The sequence below is a fragment of the Pelecanus crispus genome, chromosome 11 (genome assembly GCF_030463565.1).
Source record: "Pelecanus crispus isolate bPelCri1 chromosome 11, bPelCri1.pri, whole genome shotgun sequence".
NCBI classification, from domain to species: domain Eukaryota; kingdom Metazoa; phylum Chordata; class Aves; order Pelecaniformes; family Pelecanidae; genus Pelecanus; species Pelecanus crispus.
The window spans coordinates 6031345-6044393 of record NC_134653.1 but is presented as its reverse complement, the minus strand read 5'-3'; the positions used below and the strand labels follow the sequence as shown (position 1 = coordinate 6044393).

At 48.7% G+C, this 13049-nt stretch overlaps 2 protein-coding genes across 2 annotated transcripts; one reads left to right on the top strand and one right to left on the bottom strand.

Annotated features, from left to right (window-relative positions):
* Positions 1-1155: 1155 nt before the first annotated feature.
* MRM2 (mitochondrial rRNA methyltransferase 2) lies at positions 1156-3194 on the bottom strand. The gene is made up of 3 exons (XM_075718897.1): positions 3160-3194; positions 2265-2536; positions 1156-1580 (listed from the first exon to the last, which is right to left on the bottom strand). Exons 1-3 carry the CDS (start codon positions 3192-3194, stop codon positions 1156-1158), a joined length of 732 nt encoding a protein of 243 aa, XP_075575012.1.
* Positions 3195-4582: 1388 nt separating this feature from the next.
* On the top strand, positions 4583-9199 carry NUDT1 (nudix hydrolase 1). Its single transcript, XM_009490410.2, has 3 exons — positions 4583-4734; positions 8668-8813; positions 9027-9199. Exons 1-3 carry the CDS (start codon positions 4583-4585, stop codon positions 9197-9199), a joined length of 471 nt encoding a protein of 156 aa, XP_009488685.1.
* Positions 9200-13049: the final 3850 nt, after the last annotated feature.

Below are 13049 nucleotides of genomic sequence, written 5' to 3'. Positions count from 1 at the left end.
AAAGTTTCCCCAAAAGCCGACTGCCCTAACTTTTTTCCCTTCCCAAACACACACAAAGCTCCATCCAGCTCCCCGGTTTAGGCTCTCGGGACAACGCTTTTGTGCGCACCATTCAGTACGGAGATCCAGATCGGGAGGTTTCAAAGCAGTTAAAATTCGATAAATCTGTAAGCAATTCCAAATGAGATGTTTGTAATGAGAAAGATCTGGAAGCCTTAAAAACAGACAGCGCTACCAGCCCCTCTTACAACTCGTGCCACAGCCGGCCTGATACAAGTGCTATTTAATGTAAAAGTTGTCACTTCCAGATAAGGCAGCGGCTAGATTTATTTTTACAAACAGATTTCTAGCAGTTCAATCAGTAACTCTCCCTGTCTGGGATGCAAGGAACGTCTTGGTCATTTCACCTAAGAAACATCATTGGTCACATATAAAGCGTTACTGAAAACGTAGGGGAAATTACCTGCTCAGTAGCGATAACCCTGCCCTACTGTCATTTACTGGATTTATGAGTACAATGAAGTAGCAATTTCTAAATATAACCTGTGTCTTTAGAAAATGCAGCAGAGCCATCAGGCTAAATATTCCAGAGTCAGTCGTGTATCCTGAGCGGCTGCCTTACAGAGCGTACGTGACGATGCAGATTCTGACACGCACGAGAACGTCATCTATTTTCACACGTGCTAATAAATTGCACCGGCTTTTAGGAAAGATGAAGAGGCAATAAATTGGCTCAAACTCCCCTTGCTGTTCCCTCTCATTCTGACAACCGCCTTTATGGTTAGTCTCATACATGACGTTAGTAGTGCAATGGTTTTCAAGCACACATTAAAAACTCATATAATCACTGTTTTATTTTCATTTCCATTACTCCAGCCCCAGAGGTTGCCTTTCAGATTACTCCTCTCCATTCCCAACCGTTTTCTCCACAGGTGAGAAGCTAGATTGGATGCCTCTGCCTGTGTAATTAGTGCATAAGCTCAGCAGGACAGCACCCTGGTTTATTTTTGTATTTGAAAAGCATGATGTACTTCATAAGAAGTGTGGCAGATTTACCCAGGGTCTTAATGCTGGGATTTTTCTTTAAACACACGCCAAATTCAGATTTCCAGTCAATGCCTGATCACCCATTTGAAAATCTGTGGTTCTCAGCTTTCATTTCCCTTTGTACAGCCTTGCCAAATAATAAGATTCAGCAGAGTCTTTCCGGCTGGCCTGAGGCTTTATAGTTCTCACATCTTGGAACTGCTCCTTCAGTCTGTTTTGCAGAAGACGGGATTCATGTCCATCCCAGAATTTACAGAGCATCGTTCCTTTTGCCTTTAAAATACTTTGTGACAGATTCAGAAGGCCTAAACATAGATTGATCAGCTTCTGATGATCCAGTTCTTTAATGCCTGTCGCATTAGGTGCCATGTCGCTCAAGATAACATCCACCTTCTCTGCAGGAAGCAGACTTTGAATCGTCCTCAGCGTGCTGGGGTCTGCAATGTCAGCCTCCGACAGGAAGACCGCTCCTTCCAGAGGAGAAATCCGCAGGAGGTCAACGCCAAGGACGAAGCCCGTGGGGACAGCAGGATCTAGATTATAAGAATGAATGACATACTGAACACTCAGAATGGCTGCAAACAACTTGCATATACATGAGCTCCGTGCGAGTCAATAAACAAAAACGTTATCACCTGCCATGTCTGGTCTTGTCCTTACGACAGTTTGCTGCGTGCATCTGGATGGATGGTTTGCTATAAGCCAATCCATTCAAGACATGAAAACTCAGTTACTTTGGATAAGCAAAGGGTATTTTTCTTGGGTTTCTCCTGTTCTTTCAAGGCTGTCAGTCCAGAAATCCTGGACAACAGTACAGATTATAATACCTTATCTTGTAAATATTAATGGCTTAAAATACATAAACCGTAAGTAGTGGTTACCCACATTTTTCAAGACAGAAAAGCCAAGTTACCAGCTGAAGGCTACAAAAATTTCAGAACTGGATGAAGGGATCATCCCCACAACACAGTTAATGAGAACACTTCATTATGCCTATATAGCACCTCGTGGTAAGTTTTTATTTCACAAATATGATTTCTGCGGACCGTATGAAGATTTTCAATGCCACGTAGGCACACACCTTCCCCTTATCAGTGACTCTGGCGTTTGCCAGTACCCATGTCCCCTCCCCACATGGCCACCATCGCAGCTGAGTTTTGCCACACGCTTCAAGATGAGTATCATCCGCACCTCGCCTGCCAAAAACGTGCACTTACCGGTACCTAAGGCGTTGACCCTCTCTACAGCAACCTGGCTCCAAGCACCAGGCGCCGCTCCACAGTCAAGTACAGAAAGTCCTGGACGAAGAATATGAAGCTTGTCATCGATTTCCAGTAATTTGAAGGCACTTCGGCAACGGTAATGCTGCCGCTTCGTTGCCTTGACAAAGGGATCCTTCAAGTGCCGCTCCAACCACCAGTGCTCGGTTCCAGTTTTCTTCAGAAGCCTCACCGTGGTGTGGAGACATTTGCTCGCCAGACGCCAACAGCTGCCCGGGAAGAAAGGCGCGTTAATCGGTTAGCGCATAATCACTATCTATTTCAAAAGTCTCCATAGTAAATAATCCCAACCTCGACTACAGCTCCGCCCGTTTATCACTGGGTTGACAAAAAGCCTCCAAATTTGAGATTCCTGGCACCCTTATTTATCCGTTCCAGTCTCAACGAAAAGGGACTTATTTTGGATGGAGGCCTCACAGGCTACCCCTGAGCGAAGGCAGGGCAGAGGGCCCCGCTCCTGGCCAGCTCTTCGCTCCTGCTGTCGGGCGGGCAGGGGGGTGTCAGGGCCGCCTCAGCGGGGCTGGGGTCCCGGCAGCGGGGAGGCCGGGGTACGCCCGCCCCTCCAAGGAGCGAGGCCCCGGCTCCTGGAGGCTCCTGGAGGCTCCTTGCCCTCTGCGGGCCGAGCCCGCCATCAGCGCGGGCCCTGCCGCCAGCGCCTGCGGCCACCCAGCCCCCGCTCTGGCACCGCCCGCTCCCCGCTCCTGACGAAAACCCCGGGCGCCGGCCCGAACCCGGCACCCCCTCCGCGGCCACCCCACCGCCCCCCGGGCCAGGGCAGGCCCCGCCGGCCCGGCCCCGGTGCCCAGCTCTGCTCAGCGGCCCCGCCGCTCACCTGCCCCCGCCGGCCGCGCCCCCCGGGCCCGCCATGGCGGCCGCCGCAGCGCGCCCCGCACCCCCCGCTGCTGCCGCGGGCCGGGGCCGGGGCCGGGGCGGGGGCGGCGGCGGCGGCGGCGGCGCGGGAAGAGCCGGTGGGCAGGGCCGGGCCGGGCCGGGCAGGGCCGCGCCGCGCCGCCTCTGAGGGGGCGGCCCAGCCGTGGGCGGGAAAGTCGGGCCTTTGGGGTAGAGGTGCTCGGGGAGCAGGGACGGGGGAGCCTGGCACTGGGGACGGGGGTGCTGGGGGGGTTAAGGGTTTGGGAAGGGGGTGCTGGGGGTCAAGGATTTGGAGAAGGGGTGCTGGGGGGTCAGGGATTTGGGGAGGGGTCAAGGATTTCGGAAGGGGGTGCTGGGGGGGTTTAAGAATTTGGGGAAGGGTTGCTGGGGGTCAAGGATGTGGGGAGGGGGTGCTGGGGGGGTTAAAGATTTGGGGAGGGTGTTCTGGGGGTCAAGGATTTGGGGAGGGTGTGCTGGGGGCGTCAGGGATTTGGGGAGGGGTCAAGGATTTGGGGAAGGGTTGCTGGGGGGGGTTAAGGATTTGGGGAGGGGGTGCTGGGGGGGTTAAAGATTTGGGGAGGGTGTTCTGGGGGTCAAGGATTTGGGGAGGGTGTGCTGGGGGTGTCAGGGATTTGGGGAGGGGTCAAGGATTTGGGGAAGGGTTGCTGGGGGGGGTTTAAGGATTTGGGGAGGGGGTGCTGGGGGGGTTAAAGATTTGGGGAGGGTGTTCTGGGGGTCAGGGATTTGGGGAGGGTGTGCTGGGGGCGTCAGGGATTTGGGGAGGGGTCAAGGATTTGGGGAAGGGTTGCTGGGGGGGGTTTAAGGATTTGGGGAGGGGGGTGCTGGGGGGGTTAAAGATTTGGGGAGGGTGTTCTGGGGGTCAAGGATTTGGGGAGGGTGTGCTGGGGGTGTCAGGGATTTGGGGAGGGGTCAAGGATTTGGGGAAGGGTTGCTGGGGGGTTTTTAAGGATTTGGGGAGGGGGTGCTGGCGGGGGTCAAGGATTTGGGGAGGGGTCAAGGATTTGAGGAGGGGGTGCTGGGGGTCAAGGATTTGGAGAGGGGGTGCTGGGGGGGTAAGGGATTTGGGGAGGGGCCAAGGGTTTGGGGAGAAGGTGCTGGGGGAGCAGGAGAGCAAGGGTCGGTGGGGAGTGTTAGTGAAGTAGGCACTGGGGGACCAAGGGGGTGGGTCGGGGATGGTGGGGCCCAGGCATTTGGGGACGGGGTGCTGGGTGTCTGGGGGGCATCGGGGCAGCCTGAGCCTGAGCAGCAAGTCCAGGTTTTGTCCAGGCCCCCGCCCCGGGCCAGGGGAGCCGCCTGGCCTCCCCTCTGAGGGGTGCCGGGAGCCCTTGGCGCAGCGTGCCCTCCTCGTCTCTCGCCCAGGAGCCATGTGCACATCCAGGCTCTTCACCCTCGTCCTGGTGGTGCAGCCGCCCCGCGTCCTCCTGGGCATGAAGAAACGCGGGTTTGGAGCCGGGCTGTGGAACGGCTTCGGGGGGAAGGTGCAGCCGGGGGAGAGCATCGAGGAGGCTGCTCGCAGGTGAGGCCTGGCCCGGCTCAGCCCGCGCCCTGGGGAGAGGCGGGTATGGGGGCACAGGTTGGGCCGCGGAGGTGTTAGACAATTTGTGGTGGGCTGCAGGTGGAGTTACCACGGCTTGGCTGATCAATTAACGCCCTCGTAACCAGCGTGTTACCCGCAAGTGCAGTCCTGAGCCATCTCTGAACAATCACCTGCTCCACAGGTACAAAGAAATGGGATTGCTCCCCGTTGCCTGTCATCTGCAAATCTTTAACCGTTGTCCTGTCTATGAGTAGCTGGAAGTTACTGAGTGTCCTCCCTCCCATCTCTTGGACTCTGATCTAAACTGAGAATTAGCCTGTTAGTGGTGGACAGAGGTTCTTGCGCTGTTCAGAAAGGTGCAGAGTTTAGTTTTGGCTGTATAGCAGAATTACAGCTTATGCCAGTGTACTGCCTATTGTTTAAATTTTGCAGCTGTTGAACAGATGCTACCCTCCAGTAGCATTTTTAGTAGTGCGTGAAAAGCTAGTGAGAAAATATTAGAAATTCTCAGAGGTCCCTTATGAAAGGCACTGTAGAAATTTATTATTTGACTGCATGGCAGCATTTTGAAGCCCTAATGCTGAGTGAGGGAATTTAATTCCATCAGTACAGAGGTACAGTACTATTTTTGAAGTTTTTAGTACTGATTTCTTGAAGTTCTTTCTTCTGTCTCATCATTAAAATGGAATAGCAGATTGCAGATGAATTGCTAAACTCTAAAAATTAGGTACCGTGTTCTTCACATGAACGTTGCTGATACAAAGCCACACTTTGCCACCTCCTTACGTTCTCATATATGCCCAAAATTGCCCTCACACCTGCAGGAAGATCAATGTTGCTGTGCTCAACAGCTACCTAACAGCTTTTGCCCTGAACCGTCTCCTCAGCTGCGCCAGTGCAACCGCCCGGGTTCTGTGGTGGGCTAATCCAGGGGACAGAAGCATCCTCTGTGCAGATGTGCACCCAGCACGTTAACGTACCTGATGCTTACGTCATGGCTCTTCGTGTAATTTGTCGTCTCTGAGTGGGGGGAGGGAGACGAGTTACTTAAATCAGGCCTTCATTTCCTAGGCTTACATTGCTACTGACTGGTGTAAATCTAATGATTTAATTTCATAGAATCACAGAATGCTTTGGGTTGGAAGGGACCTTTAGAGCTCATCCAGCCCAACCCCCTGCAGTGAGCAGGGACAGCTTTAACCAGAGCAGGGTGCTCACAGCCCCGTCCAACCTGGCCTGGAATGTTTCTGGGGATGGGGCCTCCACTGCCGCTCTGGGCAACCCCTTCCAGTGCTTGACCACTCTCATTGAAAAAAAACTTCCTTATATCCAGTCTGAATCTACCCTCTTTTAGTTTAAAAGCATTACCCCTTGTCCTATCACTACAGGCCCTGCTAAAAAGTCTGTCCCCATCCTTCCTATAGGCCCCCCTTAAGTACTGAAAGGCCGCACTAAGGTCTCCCCGCAGCCTTCTCTTCTCCAGGCTGAACAACCCCAACTCCCTCAGCCTGTGCTCGTAGCAGAGGTGCTCCAGCCCTCGGATCATTTTTGTGGCCTCCTCCGGACCCGCTCCAGCAGGTCCATGTCCTTCTTGTGCTGAGGGCCCCAGAGCTGGACGCAGGGCTCCAGGTGAGACCTCACCAGAGCAGAGTAGAGGGGCAGAATCCCCTCCCTCGACCTGCTGGCCACGCTGCTTTTGATCCAGCCCGGGATACGGTTGGCTTTCTGGGCTGCAAGCGCACATTGTTGGCTCATGTCCAGCTTTTCAGCCACCAGTGCCCCCAAGTCCTTCTCGGCAGGGCTGCTCTCAATCCCTTCATCCCCCAGCCTGTATTCCTATCAGGGGTTGCCCTGATCCAGGTGCAGGACCTTGCCCTTGGCCTTGTTGAACCTCATGTGGTTCACACGGGCCTGCTTCTCCAGCTTGTCCAGGTGCCTCTGGATGGCATCCTGTCCCTCAAGTGTGTCAACCGCACCACTCAGCTTGGTGTCATCTGCAAAGTTGCTGAGGGTGCCCATTAGTTTGATTTCCTCGGTGTGTGTTTATCTGTGCTAGCCTGGAGCTAGAAACCAGAGCTTTAGTCCATACGAGATGTCATGTGATAAAAGCTTCAGCAATCTCAGTGCAACGTGCCACCGCACAGCCAGCGTCTGCTGCTGTGGACCATGGAACAGTCCGATCCTCAGCCCTTTCAACACAGCTGGTAGGAGTTTACTGCAGAAGGACACAACCGATTCCTGCCAAGGTCAGCTGAGCAGGAAGCACTCCCCAGAGCCAGGGCCAGCCAGGCACAGAGCCCACCTTCCTGGCGGGAACACCCCCGTTGCAGTGCTGCCTCGGGGTGCAGCTGTCCTCACTCCAAATGTGTGTGTCACACACTCCAAATCAAACTGAACTTGCACCACCTCCACTCTGTATTCCAAGTGGAGGTATTACGCCGTGGTTCCGTGTTGCGCTGCCTCAGCTGGGTTTGCAGTAGCACAAGGTGTGAAGTGTCCTCACAGCATAGATAGTTAAATATTAAGCTGAAACACGAACAAAAAGTTTCCTGTATCAGTAAGATTTTTGTACTCCACTGGGTACAGCACACTCCTGTGAGCACCTGGGCACCCACAGCTCTTCGGTGGCACATCTTATAAGGGGAGCATTTAGCCAGTTCACTATTTCTAGTTTGCTACTATAATGTTTCCCCTTACTATATACAGAGCCAACCAGCTGACAGATAAATTGCTTGGAGAACCACAGTAGTGTTGTGCTTTGTTCAATTATTGCAGCTGTGAAATGAGGCTTTTAGCTTTGTTGTTGGAAAACTGCCTCTATTTTAGACATAGTTTCTCAGGAAGATAAACGAAAATTAGCTAAGACATTAAGTTGGAATATAATTTTGAAGGATGGGATTCATGAAATCGACACCAAAGAAAGCTGGAGCCTTAAAGATTATTTCCATTACATTTTAAAATTGTTAAGTTACACTGCTAAATATAAAACTACATTAATTATTAACCTTAACTGAAGATACACTGTTTCAAAGTATTCCTTATTTTTGTACATTAGAAAAACCATGACTAACTTCAAGATATGCTGATTGTGTTAGAGGCAGGTAAAAATAAAAAAAAAAGCCCTAAGCACGTAGCTTGAATGGGCTTCAAGTAGCCGTGCATGGTGATGCATGGAAAATAGCTGTCTGGCAAGTCTCTCAGTGCTCTTGAAAGTCTTGCCTTCTAGCTTCTCGTTATGCTAATTGTACTTCCAAGGAGCAGAAATGGAAAGTTGACACAGTTGCTTTGTGTTTTGTATATGGCATTTGAATGGGAGATGGTATTCCTAACGTTCTGTGTGCAAATCATGTTATGTAGTGTGTAGCATTACTTAAATAAGCTTCAGTCAGCCTCAGCAGCAGCTGATTTTGCTGCAAGTACAGATGTTCTAGTATTAATCACCCGCTTTCCCACAATTCTAAAAGCTTTAGCTTGAAGTTGGCAAAGCCTTTTGCCCATCTAAATAAAGTGTATCTCAGAGTTAAGCCACATCCAGCTACAGTCATGAGTGTGTTAGCAAACTTCTAACTAATCTCAGAAAATTATTGTGTTGCAAGGAGTGTAAATTATACCAAACAATCAATTTGCCTGATCTTCCCCTTCCAACATAGACTGTTTTCCTGCCAGCCTTTAGGAGCCTGAAATAACACGCGAGCCAGCCTGACATGGCTCCACTGCGGTGTAAGCAGGCCGACAGTTCAGTGGAAGCCAGAACGCCACTTTGCTCTGCAGGCTGTGCCCTGCTCCATTTTACAGGTGCAGCTTTCACCTTTGGTTCACTGGAAGTGTTTTGAATGCACGAGTAAAGCTAACAATGGCTTTTTTGTTTTCCCACTGCTTGCTTTCATGTAAAGAAGTCTATTTCTTGTGCAGGGAGCTCCTAGAGGAGAGTGGACTGACTGTGGACACCTTGCAGAAGATGGGTCAAATCACGTTTGAATTTGTAGGCAACTCAGAACTCATGGAAGTTCACATTTTCCGAGCAGATCATTTTCATGGAGAGCCAACAGAAAGTGATGGTAGGTAGCTAGCGGAGGGGAAGGAAGGATATGCATGCTCTTTTGAGCCAGTATTGCTCTTAAGAAATGCAGAACTATTCATGCCAAAATCCCTTTGAGATGGGAGGCAGCTGGGCTGTAGAGGGAAGCTGCTTGTTGACAGATATTCAACGTCTGGGCAGCAAAAAGCCAAGAGAAAGCCTCATGTGAAGTTCTTTTGTTTTCTCCCACCAGAAATGCGTCCACAGTGGTTTCAGCTGGATGAGGTGCCATTCAATCACATGTGGGCCGACGATATCTATTGGTTTCCCCTGCTGCTTCAGAAAAAGTTGTTTCGTGGCTATTTTAAGTTCCAGGGACAAGACACTATCCTGGAGCACACCCTGAAAGAAGTGGAGGAAGTTTAAGAAATCGGAAGCATTCAACCCACATGCTGCTGCCCACATTGGGTTAGAACGCCATGAGTACTACTTAGAAGCGTCTCCTTTCTCAACTCTCCAGCAAAGGAGACTTATTTGCCAGGTCACTGGGAAGTAGGGAAAATAAGGGGGTTTCTTAGAGCAGAAACAGAAGTAATGAGATTTTTCCATGCTGTGAAGTCCCTGGCTGTGGTATACTTTAGTGGTTACGTGATTGCAACTATTAAAAACTTAGTATTAACCCTTTTCTTTGCAGGTGGCTAATTTTTAGGCTTTTCCCTTGTGGCTGGAAATGTTTTTAAAAGATTAAAAATATTTTTTAGTAAAAGCATGTGGTGTTCTGTGGTAAACAGCTGCCCACCTTCTAGACTGTTTAAGGGCCTTTCAGGAGTTGGCTTCCTTTCACAGAAACATTAAGTGGACTGTGATGCAGCAGAATCAATTATCTTCTCTGTGCCAGTTTCTGTACAGTTCCATATTCAGCATTCCTTCCTGGGACAAGGTGACGCTTGACCAGTGCTCTAAAAGCCTTTTGAAATGTTTAGGTAGAGATCCCTTCAGGATTCTCCAGTTGACGGTAGCGTAAGGTTATAGGAGTTAAGAAAACAGAATTCAGAGGTAGATGTATGGCACTGTTTGAGCCCTTCTCTCGTTCTTGCAGCTCCTGCCATGAACTTAAACTGGTTTGAGTGTTTCAGGTAAAAATATGAACAAAATCAACTTTCAGCAAGTCCGTGTTGCAAAGCATGGTCACCTGTGGCTGGAGGCTTTGCCACATTTTGGTAGCAGGTGACCTGTTCAGCATTCAGGTCAGCCCAACTCGGCATGCTGGGCAGCCAAAGCTTAATCAAACCGTGCTGGAAATAACACATAACTTCTTACACAAGGTTTGGGTTTTTTGGTGGTTTGTTTTTTTGGTTTTTTTTTTTTAAACACTTTTACAAACACATATAACACTTACAGATAGAATCTTGGAATGTCATATAGGATCTGTAAACATTTCCAGTCTACCAGCTGTAGTAATAGTTCTTTAATTCCTGCATTTAGATAAAGTGCTTCATACATAAGGCTAATTGAGCAAAGCAAAGATACAGGATATTCCAGGCAGGCAAAATTCACACCCTCTGAACAAGATTGTTTCTTGTCTCCCTCCAGCAGTTGTGAATAATTTATACCACTCAAAAATGCCCTTCATATGCTCAGTAAGCCACAGCTCAGAGTTAGAGGATAAGAGTTAACACCTTAAACTCTTCCTTTTCCTTTTGTGCTGCACACTGAGTTATTTACAGAGTTTTTGATACCTCTGCTTCTGACATAGCAGTAAGGGTTTCTGGCTGTTCTACTGGAGAGAATGGCTTGAGGCAAGTAGAGGAGAGAAAATAAGCGCAAGGGGATAGGTAGCTTGTAGCAGGATGTAAGACCTTACTGCACAGTAGGAAAGGGAGTGACTGGCAGCCGATACCTGTTAAGTTATCTTGATTTACTTCCTGGTGGAAACTAAATTGCATGAGGAGAGATCAAATTACTTTCTGTTCCTCCAGGAGTTTAGGTAGGAAACGAACAAGTGCGGCTCAGGCTTGCGCTTCTATTTGCTATCCCCTCTTCTGCAGTCAGTTCAATCCTTCTGTGAAGATGCTTTCACCAGCACTGACTCTTAGCTCATGTCAAAGAGTAATGAACATATTGCTCCTGCTGCAGTTGTGGAGACGGACGCATTTTAACTAAGTTCTGTCCCCAGCTGGTGATCTTTGTCTTTTAGGAAACAGCACAAACTGAAGATTTTAAATTAGCCTGTTACAAATTCCAGGAATTACACCCTTACATGATCAAAGTAGAAGAGTAAAAGCACTGGAATGCAGCAAGGCACTGTTGAAAACATGTTACCACTCAGGAGGAGCAACTTTCAAGGAATATGGAAGGAGAGGGAAAGAAGGATCAAAGATTAAGGTTGTATTGTAAATACAGTTTGGAAAGCCTTTCAACACATGACATTGGTCAAAAAGCCTGTATAGTGCCACTTCACGGCTTAAAGAAGAGGAGACCTCGCAGTGACAAAAACATATAGCCCTTTTGACAAAACATTTTTCAGGCAAAGTTTCAGGTTCTCAGCTGTGTACTACTCTGGTACCTCCACGACAGATTTTGAGAAAGACACGGGCAGAAAGATTGGAGGCCTTTTCTGTCACTACTACTTTGAGCACCTGGCAGTCCCCACGAGCTCAAGCAATACACAGAAAGCTTCCACTCAAGAAGGCACGTTAACTCTTTGGCGCTACATCTTACAGGAGCATCAGTTCTTGGATAGGCAGCACGCGCTCTTCAATTAGTCTTCTGGTTTGCTTAGTGTTTATTGCAATCTACCCAGCTACCAGCAATGGAACCAACTTCATTAAGTCTTGTTCCCAGCCTTGCGTGTAGCTAGGCTGTTTGCTGCAGAAGGCGATAGCACAGAGGTAACTAGAACAGTTTCCCCTACCCTGGCTAGGGTAGACAGACGATTGATTCCCTGCTGCATTCCTCTACAGCAAGGAAGCTGTACGTGATGCTGATCTCCAAGTCTGACAGATACCTAAACTAAACAGAACAAACACAGTAAGGAAATCCCTCACATACCGAGGTAAACATAATAGTGCTATTTGCACACTGACCAGTCTCTCAAAAATAAGGTTTGCGAACTAAGGGTTGTATAAAATAGCATATGCATGTGTTTAGGAATGAGACAGAAGCTTGACAGGCCAGTATGAAATACACTCTGAAAGTGCCATTAGCTGTATCAGCTTTGAGAATACTAGGCCTCTGTTCTCAAAATACTAGGTGAACAGAGTAAAATCAAAACAAGAAAACTCCACCCCCAAAACTTCTCTCCTCAAAGAGGCAAGGGCTGACAATGGAGGAATGGCTGCTTCTCAAAACAACACAATTCCAGTTTCTTTATAGGTCATGTGGTCTGTGTTTATCATTATAACAGTCTCTGCATTTGGACTGTAGAATTCTTGCTTTGAAGGAGGACAGGAAAGAGAAGTTAGTCTAAAGCCCAAATGTGGTTTTGATGTTTGTTTTTCTGGGTTTTGTTTATAAATAAAGTCCAAAATTGTAACTTTTCTTCTGAACCTTGAGAAGTGCAAAGTTCCATTCAGGCTAATACTTTGCAAGTGCTCCTACAGAACGTAGCCCAGGCAGACAAGTTACACAGAAGATCCACCATACAGATATCAGATCTTGCCCCAAAACATAACAGTATTGTCTCAATTTGACTGTTCACTACATCAGGCAAACGAAGCTAAATGATGGACGATGGGTACTAAGACTGAACAGATGACAGGCCATAGCCAGCTAGCACCTTCTGAAGATGCTAGGAGTGAAGAGCATTTAAAAATATGGCAACACACTTTCTGCACTTTAACCACAAACTATCTTCCTAATCAAGAAGAGGTCAAGCAGAAAAACCTTTTGTGCCATTCTTGATATAATATCTGTAGTATCTGTTACTGTACTGTAGAAACATTTCCCTCCCCAGCCAGTTTGCTCTGCCCTGTGAGCAGAACCTCTTCTACATCACTTTGGAAATCTTCAGGAGAAAGAAATCAAATCTGTCACGGCCATTTGCAGTTCATCTGTCTCACTGGACAAGGCCAATACACAGGAGGAAAGACTCAGAAGAGAGTTAACATTTGAATTGCTATAAAAAAAGCTCTTAATAATGCATTCTCAGGAAGGCTGTTAAGTAGACTCTCTACACACTCCTTAAGGCCCAGCACCCAAGAAATTCACCCACATAAGCGCACTTTACCACATTTTCAGGGGTGTGTGTAATGGTTATGCCAGCCTCATGAAACTG

Coding starts and splice junctions, on each gene's coding strand:
- NUDT1 (XM_009490410.2), top strand. CDS start 4,583: ATGTGCACATCCAGGCTCTTCACCCTCGTCCTGGTGGTGCAGCCGCCC. Junction 4,735..8,667: donor ATCGAGGAGGCTGCTCGCAG/GTGAGGCCTGGC, acceptor TTTCTTGTGCAG/GGAGCTCCTAGAGGAGAGTG. Junction 8,814..9,026: donor AGAGCCAACAGAAAGTGATG/GTAGGTAGCTAG, acceptor TTCTCCCACCAG/AAATGCGTCCACAGTGGTTT.
- MRM2 (XM_075718897.1), bottom strand. CDS start 3,194: ATGGCGGGCCCGGGGGGCGCGGCCGGCGGGGGCAG. Junction 2,537..3,159: donor GGCGCGGCCGGCGGGGGCAG/GTGAGCGGCGGG, acceptor CTTCCCGGGCAG/CTGTTGGCGTCTGGCGAGCA. Junction 1,581..2,264: donor GGTCAACGCCTTAGGTACCG/GTAAGTGCACGT, acceptor CTTATAATCTAG/ATCCTGCTGTCCCCACGGGC.